At 32.6% G+C, this 24,487-nt stretch overlaps 1 protein-coding gene across 1 annotated transcript; it reads right to left on the minus strand.

The window, feature by feature from the left end:
* Positions 1-311: 311 nt before the first annotated feature.
* On the minus strand, positions 312-20,868 carry LOC143225991 (angiotensin-converting enzyme-like). The gene is made up of 14 exons (XM_076456308.1): positions 20,614-20,868; positions 18,481-18,639; positions 16,605-16,692; positions 15,894-16,037; positions 14,985-15,173; positions 14,542-14,636; positions 14,125-14,294; positions 13,249-13,373; positions 10,432-10,530; positions 8,443-8,587; positions 5,114-5,212; positions 3,955-4,077; positions 3,146-3,312; positions 312-451 (listed from the first exon to the last, which is right to left on the minus strand). The coding sequence occupies exons 1-14, from the start codon at positions 20,839-20,841 to the stop codon at positions 429-431; spliced, it is 1,854 nt and encodes a 617-aa protein (XP_076312423.1). The 5' UTR covers positions 20,842-20,868; the 3' UTR covers positions 312-428.
* Positions 20,869-24,487: the final 3,619 nt, after the last annotated feature.

Consider the following 24,487-nt stretch of genomic DNA (forward strand, 5'->3'; position numbering starts at 1 on the left):
ACGTTTAATTGGTTTTCGTCAAATATAATTTCTGGTGTGTTGCACAATAATTATCACAAATACGTCGCTTTACAAAACCAGTAACAAATTTTCACTAAAAACAGAAAAAAGTTAATAAAATAACGTTTATTCATATCATTGTTTATTTTTATTGATCTTATTTGCCTGTAAATAATTTCTTTCGAAATACAGTATAAAAGTCATTCTTGATGGAGGTCACAAACCATAGTGAACAAAAAGAAGTTATCACATATTTCTTAAAATTAAAGGAGCATGTTAGATATTAATGAAAAAGTAAGAAGAAACAGTTGTAAAATAATACAAACTTTATAATTTTATTAGAATTCCTACAAAAACAGTGCATCAATAATGAACAGACAAAACTGACTACTGATGGGGCGATGTCCTTCTCGTTGTAATGTTAGATCTCAATTTTCGAAGTAGTCTTCAACTGTAGATAGAAAAAAAATTAACAAATGAGAATAGAAAATAAACACAACTTCATTCACTTGTTGTGCTCGAATGGATATGATACGAAAATTAGGAGTCACACTCTCGGGTTTGGCATACTCTGATGATTAAAATGTTCGACTCAGAATCTGCGGAGTTCGGGTTCGAATTCACATCATCAAACGAACTCTCTTTCTCTCAGCCGTACAGGCGACATTATGTTTCGAGCTAGAGTAGATCAAGAGTTGATTGATAGTGATGGTTTTGATTATCACTTTTCATAAAAGACAACATTCATCTAATATCATGATGGGTTTACTATAACAGCATAAAATAAGAATAACAATGAAAATACTTAGATTGTATTGTATCATTGGCTTGGAGCGTAACGGTTTAATGGACTAGGAATTACCTGATCGGACTGTGAACCCGAAGGTTTATGTTTCGTGTCCTGTCGCTGCAAAATAGCGCTCCGCACAATGGGATCATGTAGAAGTTATTAATGTGAGGATTGACTCTCATATTCAATTAAAGTAGTCCAAGAGCTAGCGGTGGATGCTGTTGACTAAATGACATCCTTCTATTTTTTTTCAAAATTAGGAGCTCTTACAAAAGAAAGTTACAGTGTAAAACTCCGAATGCATCGATAAAACAAATATACGTCCATTTCAACCTCTTCATGAAACTGAAGATAGGTTTCGTTCCAGTCATTTTTCAGTGTTGCGTTTCTTCACTTTTATGTACCACTGAAATGTGTATATCACATCACGTGATCGACAACATGATACTTTTTTTGCGAAAAACTCCGTTAATCGTCACCACCGACATTACTAAATAAGAGTGTTTGTCTTAGCTTAAATGTGAAAAAACTGTGATAATCTCTCTATTGTATGACAGGTTTCAGATCTGACCTTCTGGGCTGTGAATCATAGCACATAAAATATAGACTTCAGTTTTTACACACAAATATTCTACACGTAAGAGGAAGAATTCGTCTTTTTTTTAAATCGACGCAATCGATCTAAAGAAGGTAAAAATTCCCATTATATAAAGGTAGAAATGAGCAGGGTGTAGTTGATACACACTTCTGATGTGTAGAGTTTATGTTCTAAATTTTTTATTTTGGAATTTTCTTCCTCATTAAGCGTGATTAATATTCATGCAGTTATGTAAAAAAGAGCGATAACTTTTAACTGTTTCACCATTACAAGGCCAAAACATTAAATGCACATTACAAAAATTTACAAAAACAGATCACAGGTGACAAAATACTCAAATAAGATCTTTCTTAAACATTCTCTTAATGTTCAAAAACTATTCAGATGTAATATTGTTAAAACATATTAATGCAATGACTTTATTCAAATTGCGTTTTCAAGTTATGTATTCATGTTTTCGTGATACTGAATTTACGTTTGTGTACGCTAGGCTTCGTTGTAAGTATCTGAGTTGCAACGATTTAAAAACAGACCTTTCAAGCTGTAAATTGTTAATGTATCTGTGACACTTGCTATAATTTTAAAATAGAACACGAATAGCTTTCTTGTACTCATGACAAGAAACATAACGCATATAAAACTGTAAAACACCGGGATTAAAATATGTGTGTTCATATGTATTTATTTTTAAAGAATGGAATTTTTCAATCTGAACAGCACTTTATGAGCTTGTGGACTTAGCAGCCAGGTCAGAGATCCAGATATGGTTCAGATATAGCAATCTACAGTTATGAACTCATGACTAAAGACATAAGGTCTATGTCTGAATCTTTGAAGCAAATTTATTTATTATAACGTACGCCCGTAATAAACTGGCAAAGTATAATCAGAATTATACTTGTCATAAGACATTAGTATTAAGCTTATTACATTTCCAACGTAATCTAGTCCTTTAGGGATTTTTAAGAATTAGAAGAGTGTATGATAATAGAATATCAGTTTTCCAGCCACACTGTATTTTTTGTATCCTTTGCCAACAACCCATTTCGCTCAATTCATAGCTTTAAAGACCGTCTAGGGTACAACAAACGCAGTAGTGGTTGAAACACTATTTGATACAACAATTGTCATGGTGTCTAATCTCTTTACAGGCTCGTGAAACATGATTATAATTGTTATAAAATACTAATAGCTGTTTATTATATATTTAAACACTGACAGAATGATTATCAATTTTATAATGTACCCAAGTTAAACGTTCGGAGCGTGTTCACACCTCAAGGTCTGGATCATTCAAACCGCAGCCTGACACGTTGACCAACAGGCCAAACCAGTCCCTTTTATTCAATCCAAAATAAATAAATAAACTGGTGAAATTTGATTTTCTGAGTAATCATTATATTTTGAGTGTACGATAATTATTATTGTTTTCATGTACTTCCTGGCCATCTGTTTGAAAGCAATGAGAACAAAGATCGAAGGAATAATAAAAACGTATAAGTCGAGGAGCAGTGTTTTCAAATATAGGTTTGAAAAATGTCATAGAGTTTCGTAAAACACTTTAATATGATATATATATATTTACAAATATTCATTGTACGATGCTAACATATATTATCCAAAAATAATTAATAAAGTTTATATTGTCCTACTGTTTCAAAATATGGTTACTAGTCATATACGTTTCATGTTGACTAAGTACTCTAGGTTTTACAGGCTTAAATAGCTTGTAAAGATAAAACAAAATAAAAACTCACACTTAGCATCAGACCACCCAATGACTTCATCTTTTAGTTGACTGTCCAACCAAGTCTCTAACGGCTCAAAGTATGTGACCAAGGACTTCCCGTTCATAGTGGGCTCACCTGTCAATAGCTGCATCACTTCCGGCCACGGTCGAGATGACCCCAAACTAAGGGCTTCACTAGAAAGAGTTTAGTAATATGTATATTTTACTTTTGACCATAAGGTTCGTGTGACAACAAAGGGAAATGACTCAGAACAGCAGGCAACTAGAACAAAAAGAGATAAGCTACATTGTATAACCAATATATTTCTGTCAAAACTATACACCCTCTTGGAAGCTTTTGTGTACAAAAACTATTGAAAATACTAGGTTGAATGTTTAACTAAACTAAAAGAGATAGGAAACAGTAAATATGCTAAATATACGGATGTACAAGCTATATTCCAAAACGGTCACTTGAAGAGGCGCACTTGTAAGTAAACTTATTGGAAATAGAATAAAAATAACGATAGTTTACCTTTAAATGTTACAAGTAGGGGATACTTAGTTTAGTTATTAGAAATTTAAAGTGGTATCACATTTTTAATTCTATAAATGGTTTTACTCAAATCGGGAATTGTAAAGGTGTCTATTAAGAAATTATTATTTTATACAGTATTTTTTTCTTAATTGTAAATTTAGTAATACGGTGTTAACATGTGACTTAGTAAAATAACAACAGGTAAACCTCAAAGTAAAAACATTATTAAAAAATACTCAGAAATGTTAAAGAAAGCAAACAAAACAAACAACAACTTATATAAAGCATGTGTTAGAGACCTTAGTGCATTTCCTGCCTCCTTACTCCTATAAATATCACACTTGTACAGCGGTCCCTGGTGGCCAGCTTTCTTACAGAGTGCTTCGTGAAACTGGAACTGGATGACAAAGCTAACAAAATAACTGTAAACAAATACGTTTTGTTAAAATATGAGTTTATTTAACCCAATTATAAGTCGCAATTCCAATTTTATTTGTATAAAAAGGTGTGATTGAAAAATAGAGTATATTTGAGAGTTGTTTGTATATGTAGCAAAGTCATTTTTTTCCAATGTGCGTTTTTCTGCTTCAACGCGCTTGATCTTGAATCTATGAACCTGTATAATAATACAGGTTTAATACATAATAAAATAAGTACGATTTTACTTTAATGTGATATTTGTGTTTCGTTTTATTATAAAGATAAGGGGCTCTTATACTTGCTTTCTTGTAATCTCGATCCCAACAAGAATAAGAATGCAGGCAAATTTAAGTCTTAACATTAGCTGAGTAATACGTTTTGTTTAAAGATTATAGAACAAACCTGTGGAAAACTCAAAGCACATTGAAATCAAAATGGCAATCCACTATGATTAGTTAGATTTATTTATAATCTGACATTAGGCTTAACTTATAGTAAAAAATGTATGTGTATCACAATATATTCATATATATAACATTAAAAAGGTTTTCTAGCATAACTTACTTACGTTAAGAAATTGTAAGGAATATATTTCCAGAATTTGTATTTTGAACTACAAATAAGTCCAGAATTACGTGTATTTAATTTTAAGTAAACTTGTTTGTATTCAAAGCCGTTCATAACTGATCTCAGGCTAAGAAACAGGTTCAGTAATGACACTTCAGTTGAAATATACAATAATAATTTTCAATTTAGTATATGTTAAAGCGTATAGGAATTCATTGTTTAACTCTTACTGAATCCATGAAACTTCATATGTAAAGATATGTATATATTTCACTTTTCATAAAATATGATAAACTGTATTCTCAGAGTAAGTTATTTGTCCATTTCTTATCTGATGGACCCCCAGTGGCACAGCTGTATGTCTGTGGACTCACACCGCTAGAAACCGGGTTTCGATATCCGTGGTTAGCAGAGCACAGATAGCCCATTATATAGCTTCGTGCTTAATTCTAAACAAATAAACAAACTTACCGGATATATGGTACTCCTGATGGAATGTGATACTTAGCACCCGCGTCAAAATCCTTCTCAGTACGTTTTGCTGGAGGTGAAATTCCTTGGTATTTAATCCTGTAGAAAAAGATAAACTGAAATAAATAAATATTTGATTTTTTTCCACATACGATGGATTTATTGTTACATATTTATTTTAATATCGATACTTGCTTCAGATTAGTATATACTTAGAAATGCATGTAATTATTTATACTGTTAAATCTTTATTGCAAAATTTCCGCTTATTCACTAAACTTGTGGAAGATAATCGAGTGTAAAAATCGATAATGTATAAAAGTGTATGCAAACGCCAGCATTGTTGATTTAGCTGAATTTTCTAGAATCTCGCCTAACGTTTATAAAATATTACTAATGCAATACGCGGAGAGACAGTATATGCATATACACTGCTGGCCAAAATCTTAAGGCCAATAAACATAAAGAAAAAACATGCATTTTGCGTTGTTAGACTCAACCACTTATTTGAGTAGAGCTTCGAAAGATGAAAATAAGAATAAACAACTTTTTTAGCATTTAACAGGGAAAATATGAACACTATGAAATTAGTCTAAATACTAGCTGGTCAAAATTTTAAGACCATACTGAAACGAAGTCCTAAACAGGGTAGGAAATGCCAAACAAGAGGTCTCGGTAGTGAGCTACATGGCCGTCATTGCGAAAAACTGAAAACATTCGCTTTGGCATGGTCGATATAAGCATTTGTAGAAGGCTAGCTGGAATGTTATTCCAAGTGATGAAGATGGCTTCACGAAGATCATGCACTGTTTGGAATTGACGTCCATTTCTATAAACTTCCCTTGCCATCCACCCCCAAACATTTTCAATGGGGTTCTGTTCGAGCGAACACATGATGGTCCAAAAGAATAACGTTATTCGCCATGAAAAAGTCCGTTGTCCTACGAGCATTGTGGATTGCAGCGTTGTGCTACTGAAAAATCCAGTCATTTCCACACAAACGAGGGCTTTCAGTCAAAAAGGGTGCTTTCTCCAACATGCCAATGTAGCCAGCTGCTGTTTGACGCCACTGTATAACCTAAAGCTCCATTGTTCCATGGAAAGATAAAGCACCCCAGATCATGATGGAATCTCCTCCACTGTGCCGTGTAGAAAAGGTCTCCGGTGTGATATCCTTATCATGCCAGTAGCGTTGGAAGCCATTTGGACCATTCAGGTAAAATTGTTTCTCATCAAAGAACATAACCTTCTTCCACTTTTCTACGTATCATGTTTGGTGCTTCTCAGCAAAGTTTAACTGAGCTGTTTCGTGGTGTGGAAGGAGGCGTGGTCTTTGAAAACGTTTACGGTTTTTAAAGCTTTTCTCTCGTAGATGTCGTCTTATTGTTCTTGAGTTACATTCTGCATCCGTAAAGGCCTTAATCTAGTTCGACGATTGGCTAGTGTGTTGCCGGACAACCCGTCGAATCCTCCTGCTTAACACCGGCGAAATTTTCTTGAGCCGACCACTTAAAATTCTTGTTCCGTATACCTCAGGGTCTTTTAAGAAATTTGCAACAGCAGTTTTACTTCAACCAATCTCACCAGCGATGGAACATTGAGAGAGACCTTGCTTTTGCAGCTCGACAATTCTGACACGTTCAAACTCTGTCAACTTTTTAGCCTTTGCCATGTTTTTATTCAATGTAACACAGGAGATGTCAGTGGAAGATGTTGACAATGCTAATGCTTGAGCACAAATGACTAAATTTCGTTACGTGTTTACCGATTAACGCTTCGTTTCAGTATGGTCTTAAACTTTTGACCAGCTAGTATTTAGGCTAATTTCATAGTGTTCACATTTTCCCTATTAAATGCTAAAAAGTTTTTTATGTTTATTTTTTCTTTTCTTATTTTCATATTTGAAGCTCTACTCAAATAAGTGGTTGAGTCTAACAGCGCAAAATGCATATTTTTTCTTTATGTTCATTGACCTTAAGATTTTGGCTAGAGTGTATATATATATATATATAATATTGGTTCGCTACAGTTGATATACTATAAACTTCGGAAGCTATAGTTGTTATTAACGTTTATTAATTAGGAATTTCAGATAAATGATCTGGAACGTTTACAGATTTCGAACACTACAAACAATTTAAATTCAACGGATTAACATCGTACGATAATATTTTTATGAAGACATTATATAACTTCAGCTGTAAAAAACTCACGTGTGATCATCGAAGAGCTAGCTAGCTCTCAGTTAAGTGAATTCTATGAATTTCAACTCGAAATAAATTCACTCATCGTAAACCGTCGATAGGATATGTGTGTGTGTGTTTTTCTTATATAAGAACCACATCGGACTATCTGCTCTGTCAATCAAAGGGAATCGAATGCCTGATTTTAGCATTGTACTTCCAAGTACTTATCGCTGTTGCAGCGGAGGACCGTCGATAAGATATGAAAAAGGTTCCAGATCAGATTGAAGAGGCCCAGCATGGCCAGATGGTTAAGGTAAACGACTCGTAATCCGAGGGTCGCGGGTTTGAATCCCCGTCACACTAAACATGCTCCCCCTTTCAACCGTGGGGGCGCTATAATGTTACGGTCAATCCCACTATTCGTTGGTAAAAGAGTAGCCCAAGAGTTGGCGATGGGTGGTGATGACTAGCTGCATTCCCTCTTGTCTTACACTGCTAAATTAGGGATGACTAGTGCAGATAGCTCTCGTGTAGCTTTGAGCAAAGTTTAAAACAAAACAAACAATTCCCGCTGAACAGCAGTACGTTTATAGACTGACAACACTAGAATCTGGGGTTCAATACCTCGTGGCGGAAAGAAAGTGGATAGTCTATTATGTAGCTTTACGCCAGCATAAACAACCAAAACACTTTTTTTTACGAGAAATTAAAAAATAAACAGATAGAAGACCCAATGTTGTTGGTTAGTTTGTAAAACTTTTGTATATAAATCACTGTTTGTAATAACTATTTGTAATAATTGTTATTATAGATTGTATTATTGTTTCCAGTCTTAAAGATAATTCTCACGAGAAGGTGCTATAATGAAATTTATATTCCGTTGCCCGTATCAAAACAGCATCAAACATATCCTGGTTAATTCTGCATAACTGTAATTAGCGCTCTCTGGTGATCATTAATTAAGGTACTGAAGTCGTTTTCCCTACTGTCTCATAAACTCGCCTGTAAAATAACATACTACAAGTCTCTGTTAAATGTTTTTCAAGTTTGGACGTTAAAACAGACCAACTAGCTTCTTAATAAGTCTGCACTACGTAGACGTAAAACAAATATTTTAAACAAAAATTGAAACAGAGATCGTACCTCAACTCCCACCATTTTTTATTCATGTTGTCATATGCAGTGTTACCACTGAAGACATCCCATCGCCACAGGTCCATCAAGTAGCCAAAGGGCAGGAAAACGATCTTCTCAAGAGCCATGGCCAATAAGAAGTTGATATCGGTTTCTGAAGTATAAAATATATTGTGCTTCTTATTTAAATTTTACTCATATTAACGCACAATAAGTTTAGCTCTAAACTTTTATATTTCATCAATAATGTTATTGTTGAAAATTACAGAAACCAAATCATGCTTAGAATTCTTAAAATCTTAGTGGCAAACGACCATATGCATTCAAGACATTTTACACCTTTTATAGTTGTCCATATCAAAGTCTGTATTCAAAATACGTTAAACTGCTATGTAAATCATGTTATGCGTTCATAATACACTAGAGTTATGGAAATCACGCTTTGTGTTCACAACTTGTTGTAGTTGTTACAGTTACCTAAATCATGTTAAGTGCTCAAAATATGTTAAGTTGCTACAGTAGATCACGCTATGTGTTCAAACGTAGATTACTGTATATTTAAATCTTGTTATAGTTACATTTGTTACAACTGCACACACATATATATATTTAAAAACATGTTACAGTTGCTACAACCATGTAGATTATGCAATGTACCTCAGATAATGTGTTCTAACATATTAATATTGTTACAGCTATTGCGATAATCAGGCGCACTGATTTCACTAAAGAGTAATAAGATATATTCTCCTGGAGAAAACATGTTTTGTAGAGTTATATTGAGTTGTGAAAAATGTAAGAGACTGGATATAATGTATAACAGTGTGAAACAATATTTATTTAGTTAGTTAAATAACTAAAGACACCAACTGTGACGATGGTGGCGCCTTTACTGGATTCCTGGGATCGCCAAATGGAGAAGTAAGTATCTAAGAAGAGCTGTTTTAGATTTTAAAAACATAACATTATATACACAATATAATAATGCTATTATCTCCCAGGTCACCATCAACTTTATCATTGGTCATTCTCATGGAAAAATAAGGGAGATTGTATCCTCATCCTTAAAGTGCCATCTGATACGCCTATGAAAATGTTTGCTGTGCACTTTTACACAATATTTACTACTTTAACAGAAATCTTTCGCACGAGGAGGTTCAAATGACACCTTAGACGAATGATCCAGAACAATAGGAAACTAAAGCGAAAGGAACTTAGCTTATTCCTTTACCAATGTTCCGTGTTAAACTACATAGAAGTTGATATATGAACAATTTTGAAAAATTGTATGTAAACTTTAGAATTAAGTGAGTAAGTGCTAAAAACGTAGCATGACTATATAGAACACTATGTTGGTCACTTTATACGTTCGAAACCCGTTTCAGCTGCCATAGTTATTTAAATCTGCCCTAAACATATTACAACAGTTACAGCTATATTTGTTACGCTGTGTTCAGAACGTGTTGTAGATTTTACAGCTGTGCAGATCATTCTATACTTTTAATATATATTACAGCTAAGTTCACCATTCTTTGCTTCTAAAACATGTTCAAAGTGCCAAACCTTTGTTGGCCACGGTCCGAATTCAAACACGTTACAGTTGCTACAGTTATGAAAATCACTCTGCCTTCAGAACATCTTACATCTGTGTAAACTATGTTAATATTTTAAAACGTTTTACAACGATGAATATGATGCTTTTGTACAATTTATATCACAGTTTTAATAAAACTTGAACTAAATTAACTGCAGAAAAGCTTTTGAAAATTTAACTTAGAAAAGTTTAAATTCATAGAAAAGCAGAAAATTAGCATGAGAATAAACTAAAATAAACAGAATATCACGTAATGAACATTAAACATTTTATTAAGGAAGAAGCTGTTATTTTGATATAAGGAAGTAGCTGTTATTTTGATACAAAGTGTTTTTTTAAAATTTATTCTTAATAGCACTTACGTTTTAATACAGACTAAACCTTCCATTTTGAACTGAGCTTACCTTTGTCTTCGACGAGTTTATCAAGCAAACCGATTTCCTGTAGGTGTTTTGGAGTAGATACGGACAATGACATTATATCACCAATAGCTTCATGAAAACCTGGGAAGAATTTGAGAAGTATTGCTTGCAGGTTTGGCCGTTTAAAGAACAAAGCATGGGTTATAAAGCAACGTCGATTTAAGGTAAAAAAACAAACATTGTACGGTAAATATTTCACTGAGGCGACCTTCGTTAACCACATGAACGTTTGGTTAATAAGTTTTTAAATAAATACGTAACATAATTTAAGATGACTGTTTGAGTGAGTTGTACCTATAAACGTTATTTTTACAGATCGATATTTCAAGCTGGCTGGGAATATTAGACAATTCTAACAACAAAAAATAAGTTATAAAAAATATATTTTTTATGAGCAATTTCATATAAGGATGTAAACATTGTTTTGAAGTTTTATCGTTGTTATTTCAATAAAAATAGGGGGGAGAGGTTAAATAATCTAAAACTGTAATTTTGATTTTCTAGTTAAAAGTACGCCTTATAGATTCAAAAACTGTAGACATACTCCTTGTAAAGGTTTCTCTTTGCCAAATGTAACAATTTCTAACGAGTGGGAATCCGGCGTTCATGGGTTGTAGCAAATGAAGTACAACTGTGTTCAACGAATAAGCGATGTTACTGGCTTCAACTGTATTCTAAACTTGTTTAAAGAATGATTAAACTACATATACTTGTCCCTTTAAATATTTTGTAATAGATTATAATACCTTTCCAAGTATAAAAACTAACATATGCTGTATATGTATATACTACATACAAATAGACAATAGGGTATTTATGTAAGCAATATGAACAGATATATTAAGAAATAGAAATGCAGACGTACATAATTTAACATAAAAACGACTGCAAATAGAAGATGAACCTGTCTATATATATTGTTATAGCCAAATGTCTATTTGTCTGTCACACCTTGTACCAGGCCTGGCATGGCCTAGCGCGTAAGGCGTGCGACTCGTAATCTGAGAGTCGCGGGTTCGCGCCCGCGTCGCGCTAAACATGCTCGCCCTCCCAGCCGTGGGGGTGTATAATGTGACGGTCAATCCCACTATTCGTTGGTAAAAGAGTAGCCCAAGAGTTGGCGGTGGGTGGTGATGACTAGCTGCCTTCCCTCTAGTCTTACACTGCTAAATTAGGGACGGCTAGCGCAGATAATCCTCGTGTAGCTTTGCGCGAAATTCCAAAACAAACAACTTAGGGGACCTGAGCACCCTCTTTAGCTTCCATTGTATAAAAACCTAAACATTTTCCCTAACATTGCATTGCAGTCAGCTTTTTTTGCTTAAAAACAAATGCAATGTGATTTTTCTTCATTTAAATAACACAAGTTTACAAGAGGTTCTAAATAACCCATCATTTGAGTGGTTGATTTACTTAGCCCCATCGTGCTTTGTTTAGATTGTTTCGAAGGGCCATGCGTTGACAACTTACCGGTTTACCCTACCACGATAATTACTTCATTTGTATTAAAATACTGATTACAATAAAAACTTACTTTCATGGTTACTAGGACACAAAATAACACCTGTGTGCGTAATTAAAACAAAATTCAAGCCATTTATCTCTATAACAATTACAGAAGAATCACTTCAGCTGCTCAGCGGTATGTCTGCGGATTTACAACATTAAAAAGCGGAGAGCAGAGAACAAATAGCTCATCGAATAGCTTTGTCCTTATTTCAAAACAACAACATCCCTTCAGTTTTAAATTCCTCCATGATGAGAAAATGAACACGTCTATATTAGGACATAAAGTTAACGCATTTAATAAATACTTACTGTAAATTTTTACATGGTGACGAGAATAACTTTAAACAGGCTCTATCCGCTGGTTTGAAAACCATTAGAAATGGTTTTTTTGTATAGTTGATCTACCTGCACGTTTACTTGTGATTAAAAAGTCTTGTCTTGTTTACAAGATCTGTCTGCTAGTTTAATCATGTTAAAAAGACCTGAAAAACCTGTATTTGTATTACCTATTTGTTGGTTTAATCACAATTAAAAATACTTGAATCTATGTTTAAAAGACCTATCTATTGGCTTACTCGCGATTAAAAACTTGATAAACCACCGTTTACATGAACTCTTTGCCAGTTTAGTCATGATAAAAATACTTGACAATTTTCTGTTTACATGAGGTGTCTGCCGGTTTAATCACTACTAAAATATATGATAATGCTGTGTTAAAATTTAAAATACAGCCCTTCCTTTATTTTGCTCGAGTTGTTTGTACATCTTAGGTCAACACTTGAGAATTGTTTGGTAAGACAAAGAAAATACAACACATTAATGTAAAAAATCTACGAGATCTTTTAAACTGATAGATTATATAGCTTTGGTTTTTGTTTGGAGAGTAATGTTTTTAATAGTACATTTAAATTTTGTACTCTAATTATACTTAGCTTACGAGGATAATTTTGCATTATGTGGATCTAGGGCTAACCAAAAATTCCTAAACTGGTCGATTCTCAAGAGATTTTATTGGCTACGCACAAGAATATCATTCACATAAGGCTACCAAGCCAATGGTTTAATGCTAAATCTTTAGGTTTCTAAACTTACATATACATATTTATCTTGTGTAAATGAAACTAATCTACCTTTAAGTATCGATATTTAGTGCAACACATGATCCAGTAACAAATAATTTACAAATGACACTTTCTAAAAATGTTTTCAATAAATGCATGTGTCTGTGAAAGTGATATAAAAATATCTTTTTAATGAAAATCGAGACGTAAAATTGAAACAATCACAAACCTGGATTTGCTCCACTTCTAAAAATAACAGGTTGGTTTTTGTACTGAAGAAAATACTCTACGTGTCCCATCTCGTGGTGGACGGTGATTAATTGCTCTGTAGTGACGTCAGTACATTGTTTGATCCTATTCATAGATAATTAATTACTATATTGAACGTAAAATAAGACTGAAATAGAATTTCATCAAAAGTAATTTATAATACCTACTTGACACATGTTGATCTCATGCACATAATTTTACTGCAAAGTTTTAGAACTTAACGTCTACAAAATGTTGTCATTATTTGTACAGCTTCACATTACAAAGCATTATTGTTCTTCGAGGAGATCTGAAGAACCAAGGTTTGAACTTTGAACTCACATAACAAGTTCCGTTATTTCCAACTGTGGGGGCATTATACCAGTATGATTCAATCCAGCTATTCTTTTAGTGGTAGTCGGACATTCTGTAAATTAGAGACCTCTGTGCCTGAAACTGGTCTTCCTGCTAATACAGGGTGTTCGGAAAGTCACTGTACAGTTTTGTAATCATATTTTATTCAGTCTATTTCAAGCCAGCAACTGATAGCGGTGTTTAGAAACAAAATAAGAAGGATTCAGGCCTGTATTGACGCCAACTGGGGTCACTTTCAACATTGTTTATAATTGTCATTCATATTTACCTCCTGTATTCTATATTGAAATATGTCTGTTAATAAATAAAGTGCACAGTGACTTTCCGAACACCCTGTATCTTACATAAGTCATGATTCATGTTTAGTGTTAAGAGCTAAAGAAGAAATAGTTATGATGTTTTCTAAAAATCTGTACTAGTGATATTATTAAAATTATCATAATATTAATGTCAATTTTCCAGTGTCAAGTTAATGCCTTACCTAAAATCTTTTGCGTTATAAAAGTCCCATGCAGAAGCATGACAGACAACGTCTCTATCCTTTGGTTTCGTTAACATCGAATGTTCCCAGAATTCAGGTGGCATTGGAATAAGTCCAAGTGAAGTGAAAAATTCCTCAGAAACTTTAAACATCTTCTCTGCGTCCCACTTCTAAATAAATGGCAACAATTACTTTGTTTCAATTAAAACGTTTCAGAATTTAAATAACGGCTTTACCTCATGACTCTACCCATTTTTTTCTACATATTTGTGAAAATACAAATATCGAGATAACTGTGTAAATAAAATCTTACTAGTACAAAAAATATTTTTCTGCTTGACATCAATGTACAGAATTAGAAGTAAAATAATGGGTATTATTAAACAATGATTACAATATACCACACGGAAAACTCACCAATTCTTGCATTTTCTTTGTTACGTCAATACTTGGTTTGTCAAACGGCTTCAAGTCCTCGAGAAGAGATGTCCAAGTCTGTGCCCACATATTCCCTACATTATTCAATATTTTAGGAACGTATTTTATTATTTGTATTTATATTAATTGTTTTAAACAGGAACAGGAAAAAAGACAAATTTCTTCTGTATACATTAATTAATTTTCGTAAGTTATTCGAAGTTAGAGGTAAATAATCTTTGAATACAATAACCTGTAAGACCAATGGATTTCTTATCTAATTAGAATTTAAAAAGTTAAAAAAGTCGTTTTGTAATGAACATAGTAAATGGTTTGAAGTAGTCTTTTATCCTGACGTTTCTTGCAGCAGATTTAATTTCGTTAGTTATAAATCAAAATTAGTACAATAGAATTTAAAAGTAGACATCAAGTACCAAACATACCCAAGAGATGGGCAGGAATTGTCCCATCTTTTGGCATTTTGTCTCCATATATCTCACGTAATTTCATCCTGACATAAGCATGAATTTTCTGATAGAGAGGACGAAGTTCGTTCCACAAATTTTCAACGTCATCTCGAAACGTCTCAGACTCGTAGGGTTCCAACCACATTTCACTTAAATCTGAGAAGCCTGAAACCAAACAGTTGTACCTATGTTACGTTGCATGGAAAGAAACGCATGAAAGTGTAAACAATAACACTTTAGAAATCCTTTAATCATTACGATATTATTATATAAATTCAGACCACGATCGCTATGATGTTAGAAAATCAATCATATATCAGAAATCAAACTTTGTTATCATGTCTTCAACATAATACAGCATAAACTTTAGTTTTTACGATATTACAGATTCTGTAGCATAATATTATATGGGTCTTAGTCGTAGGCACATCATCAAGTCAGCATCACAATACAACATTGGCCTTAGTCGTAGCCACATCGTCAAATTAGCATCATAAAGCAACATTGTCTTTTGTCGTAGTCACATCGTCAAGTCATCATCATAATACAAAATAAACTTTAGTCGTAGCTTCATCATCATATGGATATCTAAGTACAAAATGGAACTTAGTCTACCAAACTTATACGTTTGTGTTATAATACAACCAAACCTTAGTCATTACCACATTCAAAACTCTGTTAAACAGAACAATGTGGTTCTTTTAGTTTTTTTATAGTTTATTTTAGATCATACGTCACTTTCAAAATAATGTTCAAACTGAATTTCAGGTAAATCACATAAAGTTGAACAAGATAGCCGGTACTATTCATGAAATTACGATTGCGGTAAGAGAACAGAAATACAATGACGAAATTAAGTCTGTTGTAAGATAACAAACAGTTTACCATTGGCCTTTGCTGCCTCGTTTCCCAGCTCTGCAACTTCAATATATTGATTCCTGATAGGCTTTCCTGCAGCATCTCTCCACTTTAGCCACACCTCCTTCAATTCTTCGTAGTCACGAGATGAAGCCAGTATACGAGTCAAATCTACAAGAAAACTGCATTTCATTTGAAAACCCTAAATTATATTTAGTTAGAGATCGAACAGTTAGTGTTCCTTATGGCTAATACAGAGATTTTACAGCAAGTTGCACTTATCTCTAAAATAGCTTGAAATTCTTCGGTACATTGTGACGTTTATTATGCCTTATATTTAATTACTTCACGTTTTATAAGCCCATAGAATTATTAAACACTTTAGGTTTATGGGTTTTTTTTATGTTTTACTTTACGGTGACCTAAAATTTTGATAGCTCATGACCGATATTTTACTTGTATACACAGTTAAACAAAATTATAATGAAAATATAAGTGATACTTAACGTACTAATTCAATAAATGCATCAATTCAAACATTATCGTTTCGATTACAAAACCTGTAGCTTCCATCGTTTTACTTAAAGTTAGATTAAACAGACAAATTTAAAAGCTTTGTAATTTTGGAGAGGAGAGATTTGATTGTTATACGTAAGCAAGACTTTCAAACAGGTTATTTAAAAGGAAGTCCTAAGTACCAAAGACAGTACTATTTATCATGCAGTAAATGTAATTTACCTGGTTCCAGTGCCAGATTACACTTATCACGGATACAGACCTCAGCTGTACTGTAGGTCCTCTTCATTTCTGCTTCTAGGGATGACAACTGAAGTTACAAAATTTTTATTAGTTTTATGTTCGGGTTTAAGTTTGAGGAAGAGACAAAAGTTCGTTTATTTCATAAGTTTGTAACATTTTGACTTTCATTGCTTTAGATTATGATTTACTTATATGAGGAAAATATTGGATTAACAACTTGATCAAACATAAAAAAACAAGCTTTCCATAATACACTTATAAACACAAAGTTCCCAAACCAAGAGTTATGATAACTTAATATATTTTTTATGCTCTGGACTTTTGAATTTCAACTGAATTAAATTCATGTAAAGCACATGAGAATCACAAAACAAGTGGTTTCAGCAAAATTATTCATCGCAGTCAAATGCTAGTTTCAAAGTGACTTTGCAGTCTCAACTTGTTTCACGGCCTAGTAACGTTAAAGTGAACAAATTAAAACACAGAAAAAACATATGAGAAACATTATATGAATATATTTTCTACTGCCTATTCTCCTTGCTATCTATAAAAAAGTTCCATAACGGTGTAACCTCTGGAGGAGGGGATTCTTAAACAACATTCATAACTATTTGCTAAGAAAAATGTTTTATATTTACGTTTCTCATTCGCATTCTTAGATAGTTAAAGAATAACAGATAATTTGTTATTTTTTGTTTTTGTTTTTATTTCGCACAAAGCTACTCGAGGGCTATCTGTGCTAGCCGTCCCTAATTTAGCAGTGTAAGACTAGAGGTAAGGCAGCTAGTCATCACCACCCACCGCCAACTCTTGGGCTACTCTTTTACCAGCGAATAGTGGAATTGATCGTAACATTATAACGCCCCCACGGCTGAAAGGGTGAGCATATTTGGCGCGACGGGGATGCGAACCCGCAACCCTCAAATGACGAGTCGCACGCCTTAACACGCTTGGCTATGCCAGGCCAATAGCAGATAAAATGATATCTTCTCGAGTCCTTACAGAATACAAAACACTAGTCTGTTATCACAAATTTTGAAAAGGTAAGAGAAGTTGTTAGCTTTCACAGTACTGAACCAGATTAGAAAGGCCTACTTTTAGTTGGTTACATAAATTAAACAAAGACAAGGTGAAGTTGTTTTGCTACATATTTTTCTTTATAGTTCATTGTTTGTTAATCATGAAGTGAACTAGGTAACAATGACTCATGATATAATTAAATATTTCTGCAATTTAAAAACTGGTAGGTTAGAGAAATGTTTGCACATGTGTACGAAACATGGGCTAAGTTCAAACAATAAGTAAAATCAATATGTGCGTATTTTATTTTAGCTTTAGAAACAAATAATTTATTGCAATGCATTCGAAGTTTAAATTCTTATATCACACAAGCTTACAACTTTAAAAACAGTCTCAGTTTAAATAATTCGAAAGGAGAAAATGAGTTATCTTTAATGGATAATTTAGTCTAACCATTCACCCATCTTTTCCAGTTTTTTCGAGAAGTATTGTTTAAAAAAACCAAATTAACTAAATAAGGTGTTAAAAAGAGTATTTGTTTTCTTTCATGTGTGTACAATTTCTCAGTTATTGCTGCTAAATGTCTTTATACTTTGTTTAGGTTCAATTCAAATACTTTAAGCTTTTTATTTATCAATAGCAACAAAACTTCATATCTTTTGTAGTAATATTTTATTATTTAATAACTTTTTCTTAGACTGTACAGATGGCTACTCAATCGTCTAAAACAACCGTAGACTGCTGAAGTAAATCTAATACTACTAAATAATGTCTATCCCTCTTAACTGTGTAAAACTGATTTAAACAACGGGTTTTTAGAAGCTGATTGTCTTACTCTTTCTAGTTTATCTTCGTCCAGCGCTGCTGTTCCTAGAACAGACAGTTCTTTAAACTGTCGTTTTAATAACTCGTCTTTGAAACCTTCCCATTTAAAAAGAATGGTGTCCTTCCACGCTGTTTTTTGAAACTTGTAATACTTCTGAGATATTGCGACCTATAAATAAAAAAATAAATCGTGATAGACGTATTAACAGTCAAAACTGAAACACGCGAAAATTATTGTAATTAATCATATGTTCAAATTATTATAAGGGTACCTAGTTTGTAATGTTCTGATGAAAATACTTAGCTTTAGTGTTCATCAAAACAATAAATCCTGAAAGTTTATTGTATAGGATAATAATAAACTTCCTTAGTTGTTACGTGTAAAACTTGTTAATTAGTTTTCGCATCACATGGAGATAAAAATAAATTGGTTTCTAAAGAAGTGGTTGAATAAGCGTGGAAGTATGTAAAAAGAATCGTTACAAATATTGAACATAGCTTGAGACAGAGTTCCGTAACACAACCTTGAGAACGTGTTTTGCCTTTTGTTGTTGTTATTCGTCATTGTTTCAACCCTAATAGTTTGACTTGTAATAAGCATTGTAGACCTCCTGATATTCAAAACCTTAAGTATTTTAACTTCAAAACTGAAGCGACAGAATATATTCGTAACGTTCTTTGACAAAAGGAAAAATAGCGTTTATTTTTAAGAATGTACACTTGTAATAGTTCTTTTATTCAAGTTTTTACTTTTTATAAAAGTTTAAACCGGATATATTTCAATCACAGGTAATATTTGAGCCTTATCTTTGGAAACCCTAAATTATGTTCTTATATCAATTGTCACAACGTATTAACATAACGTAAAACCTGGGATAACTGCCATAAAGTGATGAATGAATTAACCTTAGATCTAACTGTGGCGATCGATGTCAGACTTAGTTTTTACACTGCACAATACCTTAATCTCATATTAATTCAAAGATAAAAAGTAAAGGTCTAAGAAAACACTGTAAGTTTTAAGGGGAAGCATGTTAAATATACTAGTTCAACTTAAGTAAGGATAAAATTAACTTTTACAGTTGTAGTTCAAATTTTAACGTAATCAAAACTATCTTAAGTGTTAGAACATTGGGCTTTTAATAAAATTGTAAAATATCGTTTTAAAAGTGACAAGGCTGAACTAATTGTTCCATTTTTTTAAAATCAGTATTAAATCAAGCAAGAATGAAGTTTCAGCTATACCTTAAATATTAAACAAAGATAATATGTAATAATATGTCAACCACACTACATCTGCCATATCCAGTGCTGATGAGCCCTTTCGCCCAAAACCAAGGCTTATCAATTCGACTGGTATACGACAGATATGGTAGTTGTCGAGACGCTATTTGCATAATCGATTTTATGAAAAGCATCTGACTGAACTATGTTAAATAGGTATGATGCTCAACCTGTGGCAGCCAGATTAGGATTCTAATTACAGGCGTTCAATAGTAATAGTATATGATATTCAAGTATTCCATTTAGATGTTTTGGCAGAATAAACCAACATGTGGTGTAATCCATTTTAAGCCTACTTTATACTTTTGAAAAATATCAACAAAAAATAATCCAACTATTGTAAAAATATTTTATAAAAATTAAAGGGCACTTAACGGAAAGCATTAAATAAAACACTTATTAACGTCCTGACGTCATTCAAAATTAGGTTAACCCGTTATGGGTTTTGTGTTGTAATATTGTTTTTGTCTTATAAGAAGAAAATCAGACTAAGAGAGCTTTCTGGTGTTAGATTTGTCAGTAAGAGATTCTACATTTGCTGCAGTGGTGAACACTGTATAAAAATTATTTTAAATTGAATAATGTTGCATTGCGTTTCAGTGGATGATTCATTTGCTTTTAGGCAATTTGATATTTATTTATCTTTTTTATGCAAAAATGGAAATTTATACGTGTATTTTATACAGAGTAAAATTCTCATTGCGCACTTATTTCATATATTGCGCTTTTGTGGCACATAACAACATATTTGTAGCTGGCATATGATACAAGTTTAATTAATTTAGTGTTATTTTTTCAGAATAATATTATATACATTTACCGAATTATTAATTCTTTAAGCAACAAAAAATCTACTTACCATTTTTTCGAGGTTGTAATCTGTGATATTTGTGTTGTACTCCCATCGGGCACTCACTGCCTCTTCCAAGGCTTTGGATAACTTCTTATCCAAATCTTTCATGTAAATTCTTGCAAGTTCTTCATTTTCATACGGAAGGTTGTGTTGGGGCCGGCTCTCTACATACACAAACAGCCCCACTATGTTAGCAGCACCCAGTAAAACAAGAAACACTTTAATTCGTTTCATTCTAGTTTTCTACTGACAAGAATTGGGCCAAACAGCTGTATATATCTTGTACTGAAACTTGATAACCTGTTACAATTCTGTGGGAATCCAACAGAAGGTTCAGTTTAAAGAACTATATCTGATATCATTCATTACGACATAAGAATGAAAATCTTGTAGTTTGTTACAATGTAAATTGAAGCCAATATAAAATTCATGATAATAATAAATTGTTGGTGTTTTATTGACGCTAAACAATTAAGAATTGTGTGTTATATAACAGAATCATTGACGTTGTAAGAGATTCTTATGTGCTCCTGTTGTGTGTCCACTGAATGTTGTAAAACTGATTATTTTCTTACTGATGGTTCAAAAACATCGTTTAAATGTTTTTAAAAGCTAAACGTATTTGCTGAATTGAAGACAAGATATTCAAAAAGTGTAGAAATACCTTTAATTTTTTTAAAACTGTTATGATCGTAAGAAGTGTAGAAAGGGGTTGATCTCTCGTATTTAACATTTAATTTTGTATGTAATAATGAAAAAATAAAACGTATAAAATAGGTGTATCACAAACCACGTTTACAATACCAATTGTAAATTTAGATAAAAACGTAAAACATTACTTGGATTTATAAAATTCAAACATCTGATATAAATCAAATACTTAATGAAATAAAACTTAAGACGATATTTGCAAATTTTAGGTGCTTTGCTATTTTTATTCTTATGTAAAAGTACAACTAGAAATAATAAATAGTAAACAAAATGACGCTAATCAGTTGTTATTTATAATAAATCTTCATTGTTTATTATTTCATAACTCATGAACTAAAAATGATAAAATAAAGAGTAAAATATTCAACTGCATAACACGACGATTAAGGTCATAAAATCAAAGGTAAATTAAAGACAAAGGTGACTTGCTTAATTTCTTACCTCTATTATGTGTCAGTAAGCTCTCTTTTATACTGAGTCTCTGTTTATCGTTGGCGTTTGTTGAGATCTTAAAGTAATTTGAGTGGACGACTGAGTCAGATCCTTCTCGGACGTGTTCCTTAATATATTCTGATATCTTATATTCGCGTGCTCTTCCACACAAGTTAACATACTGACAGTAAGAATAAGCAAACTTATAAAAAACATTTGATGATTTCAGTGAAGGAATACATTTTTTACATTAAAAATACTACAAGCGGCAGCCAGGTTTAAAGATATATCTTTATTGTATTTGAGGATATACCCAATGATTTGATATGGCCAGAGAATATTCATAAACATATAGTAAAACTGTAACTTGTCCCCCGCTGGAACAGTGGGAAATCTTCGGATTCACCATGCTAAAATCAAGGGTTCGATTTCCTTTGGTGGACAAAGAAGATAGCCTGATGTGGTTTTGCTATAAAAAAACAGACACAGATATGACGAACGGGCATTTGGAAACTCCATCCGTAGATGTTTAATTTGCTTGATCAAATAGTTACAAAGCATTCGGTCAGTAACATGTGTGAAAAATATTTTTGCACAATAATTTTTTGGTATTATTAAATATTTTATACACAAATCAGATATTTTCTTTAGGTATATTAGGTGCAAAGCTTATGGAGATAAAATACAAAGTGTTCGATTTTTAATGGTGAACTTCGTATTTGAAATTATCATTACTGTTTCACTGTTCTCAATTACTTTATCCAAAAATTATTGTTTACGATCTTCTTGAACCACAACAGCAAAATTTATACTTTTGTATTTGCTACTGAAGCTCTCTAACAGTTAAGAACAAAATCAGAGCTCCTAAAGATATTGTCTAAACACCTTTAGTGATATAACGGTTTAAAATACTACTTTGCTTCTCGTGATGACAGAGAAAAAGATTAGCTAAAGAAGAGCCCATTGCCACTCTACCAATTCAATCATAAAGTTCACAGTTGAGCAAAAAATTCAATTTCTTTTTTGCAAAATTTATCAGTTTAAAAATATAAATTTAGAAATGCTTGAATCAATAGAGTGGTTGTTAAAAATCAAATAAGCGCATAACTATAGTGTTTTTTTAGTGTATGTTTTTGTACAACGGGTCAACACCAAAGCTATCTTAATAAATTGTCTATAAAACTTCAGTCGTTGCATTCCATCACAAAACTTAAAATTGTTTTTCAAAGTATGTTTATTAGTAGTAAAACTCTTTAAGAAATTAAATGAAAAGACAACTAAAGTACGATTGCAAGCTTAAATATTTAAAGTTATAAACCGTAACGGACTTTTTTTTAATGAAATTTAGGATTGAATTTGGTATTTTAAGAATAGAGCTAATGGAAAATTTATTAGCCAGTTTCATTTGTACAATAGGTGAACTTCATATTGTGGAAGACAACATATTGATGACCAGGTTAGGCATTTCATCTACTGATGAAGAGATAGACAAAATAAATTAAACACCATTTAACGACTAACAACTAGGTTAATTTTGTTCAAACAATTATTTCAGTCTGCAATAAAAACCACTTATTGATTGTAATCATCTATTTGAAAGTTTAACTGGTATGAGTTGTTATTGTACTGTTCTTGATTGACTTGCAGTTAATTTTTTCTGAAAGATTTTGTTTAAACTATTTAGAGTTTGTACATGCACATAAAATTGGGTTTTATGAAACAATTTGTCACACCTCTTGATAAGTAGTCTTCAGCCTTCAAGTATCTTTGAGACTTTTTCCCTAAGCTGTCTGAGGCAAAGGTGGTGTCTTCGTTGGACCACAAATAAAGAAGATCATGGAGTGCACAGAATTCCTCAAGAAGCTCAGTAGGAAGGACAAAAAACCTTGGGGCAGCTTTGTCGCAGTGGTTCGGGGCTTCTTAGGCAATCACAAGGACAAAAATTATGTGGGAGACTATATTTGGGGGTTGATACACGAAAGAGATTTACATTACAATCGCAAATCTTGAAAAACTACTCACTTCTAAAGATTTTTGTTCATTTTTGTATAAATGTAGTATAAATACATGTAAATCTTGATTCATATGTTGTTTTATTTTTATTCAGACCTTATGTAAATGAAAATGTGCAAATGTGCCTGTTTTTACACAGAAAATAAGTTAATTTATAAATTTCATTATCCAGGTCACAAAAGCAAAGTTTGAAGGGAATAATGGCTATTTTCTGTACTTTAACAACAAAAACAATAAAGAAATAACACATACTATCCAGGAACAAAATTTGTGTTACATAGTGTTATGGATTCTCGCATTACTTGATGGACCTTTATTAATTTTCAACTACTAAACGAGAGGGAAAAGAGCAAGTAGAAAACAATCACCTAAAACATTTGAGTTACTCCTTATCAACGTAAAGTGTGATTGACTGTAACATCATAATGCTCTAAGCCTGAAAGAAAGAATATCCAGTGGAGGGATTCCAACCTGAGAATAGCTGAGCGCCCTAATCACCAGGCCCTGCCTAGCCATGTTGAATAATAATTTTACAATAATACAGAATAAACAACTATTATGCCACCTATTAGTGCCCTACATCAGTTTGAATAAAGAAATTTTGTTCGGTCGATTGAATAATAGTTTAGTCATTATCATTGGTGTCACCCTCCCGGTTCAAGTGTTAGCTTCAAGTCTTGAAAGTATAGGAAATGGGGTAACTTTTAATCGGCATTTAGCAGCA

Source organism: Tachypleus tridentatus, chromosome 9 (genome assembly GCF_004210375.1).
Source record: "Tachypleus tridentatus isolate NWPU-2018 chromosome 9, ASM421037v1, whole genome shotgun sequence".
Taxonomy (NCBI): Eukaryota; Metazoa; Arthropoda; class Merostomata; order Xiphosura; family Limulidae; genus Tachypleus; species Tachypleus tridentatus.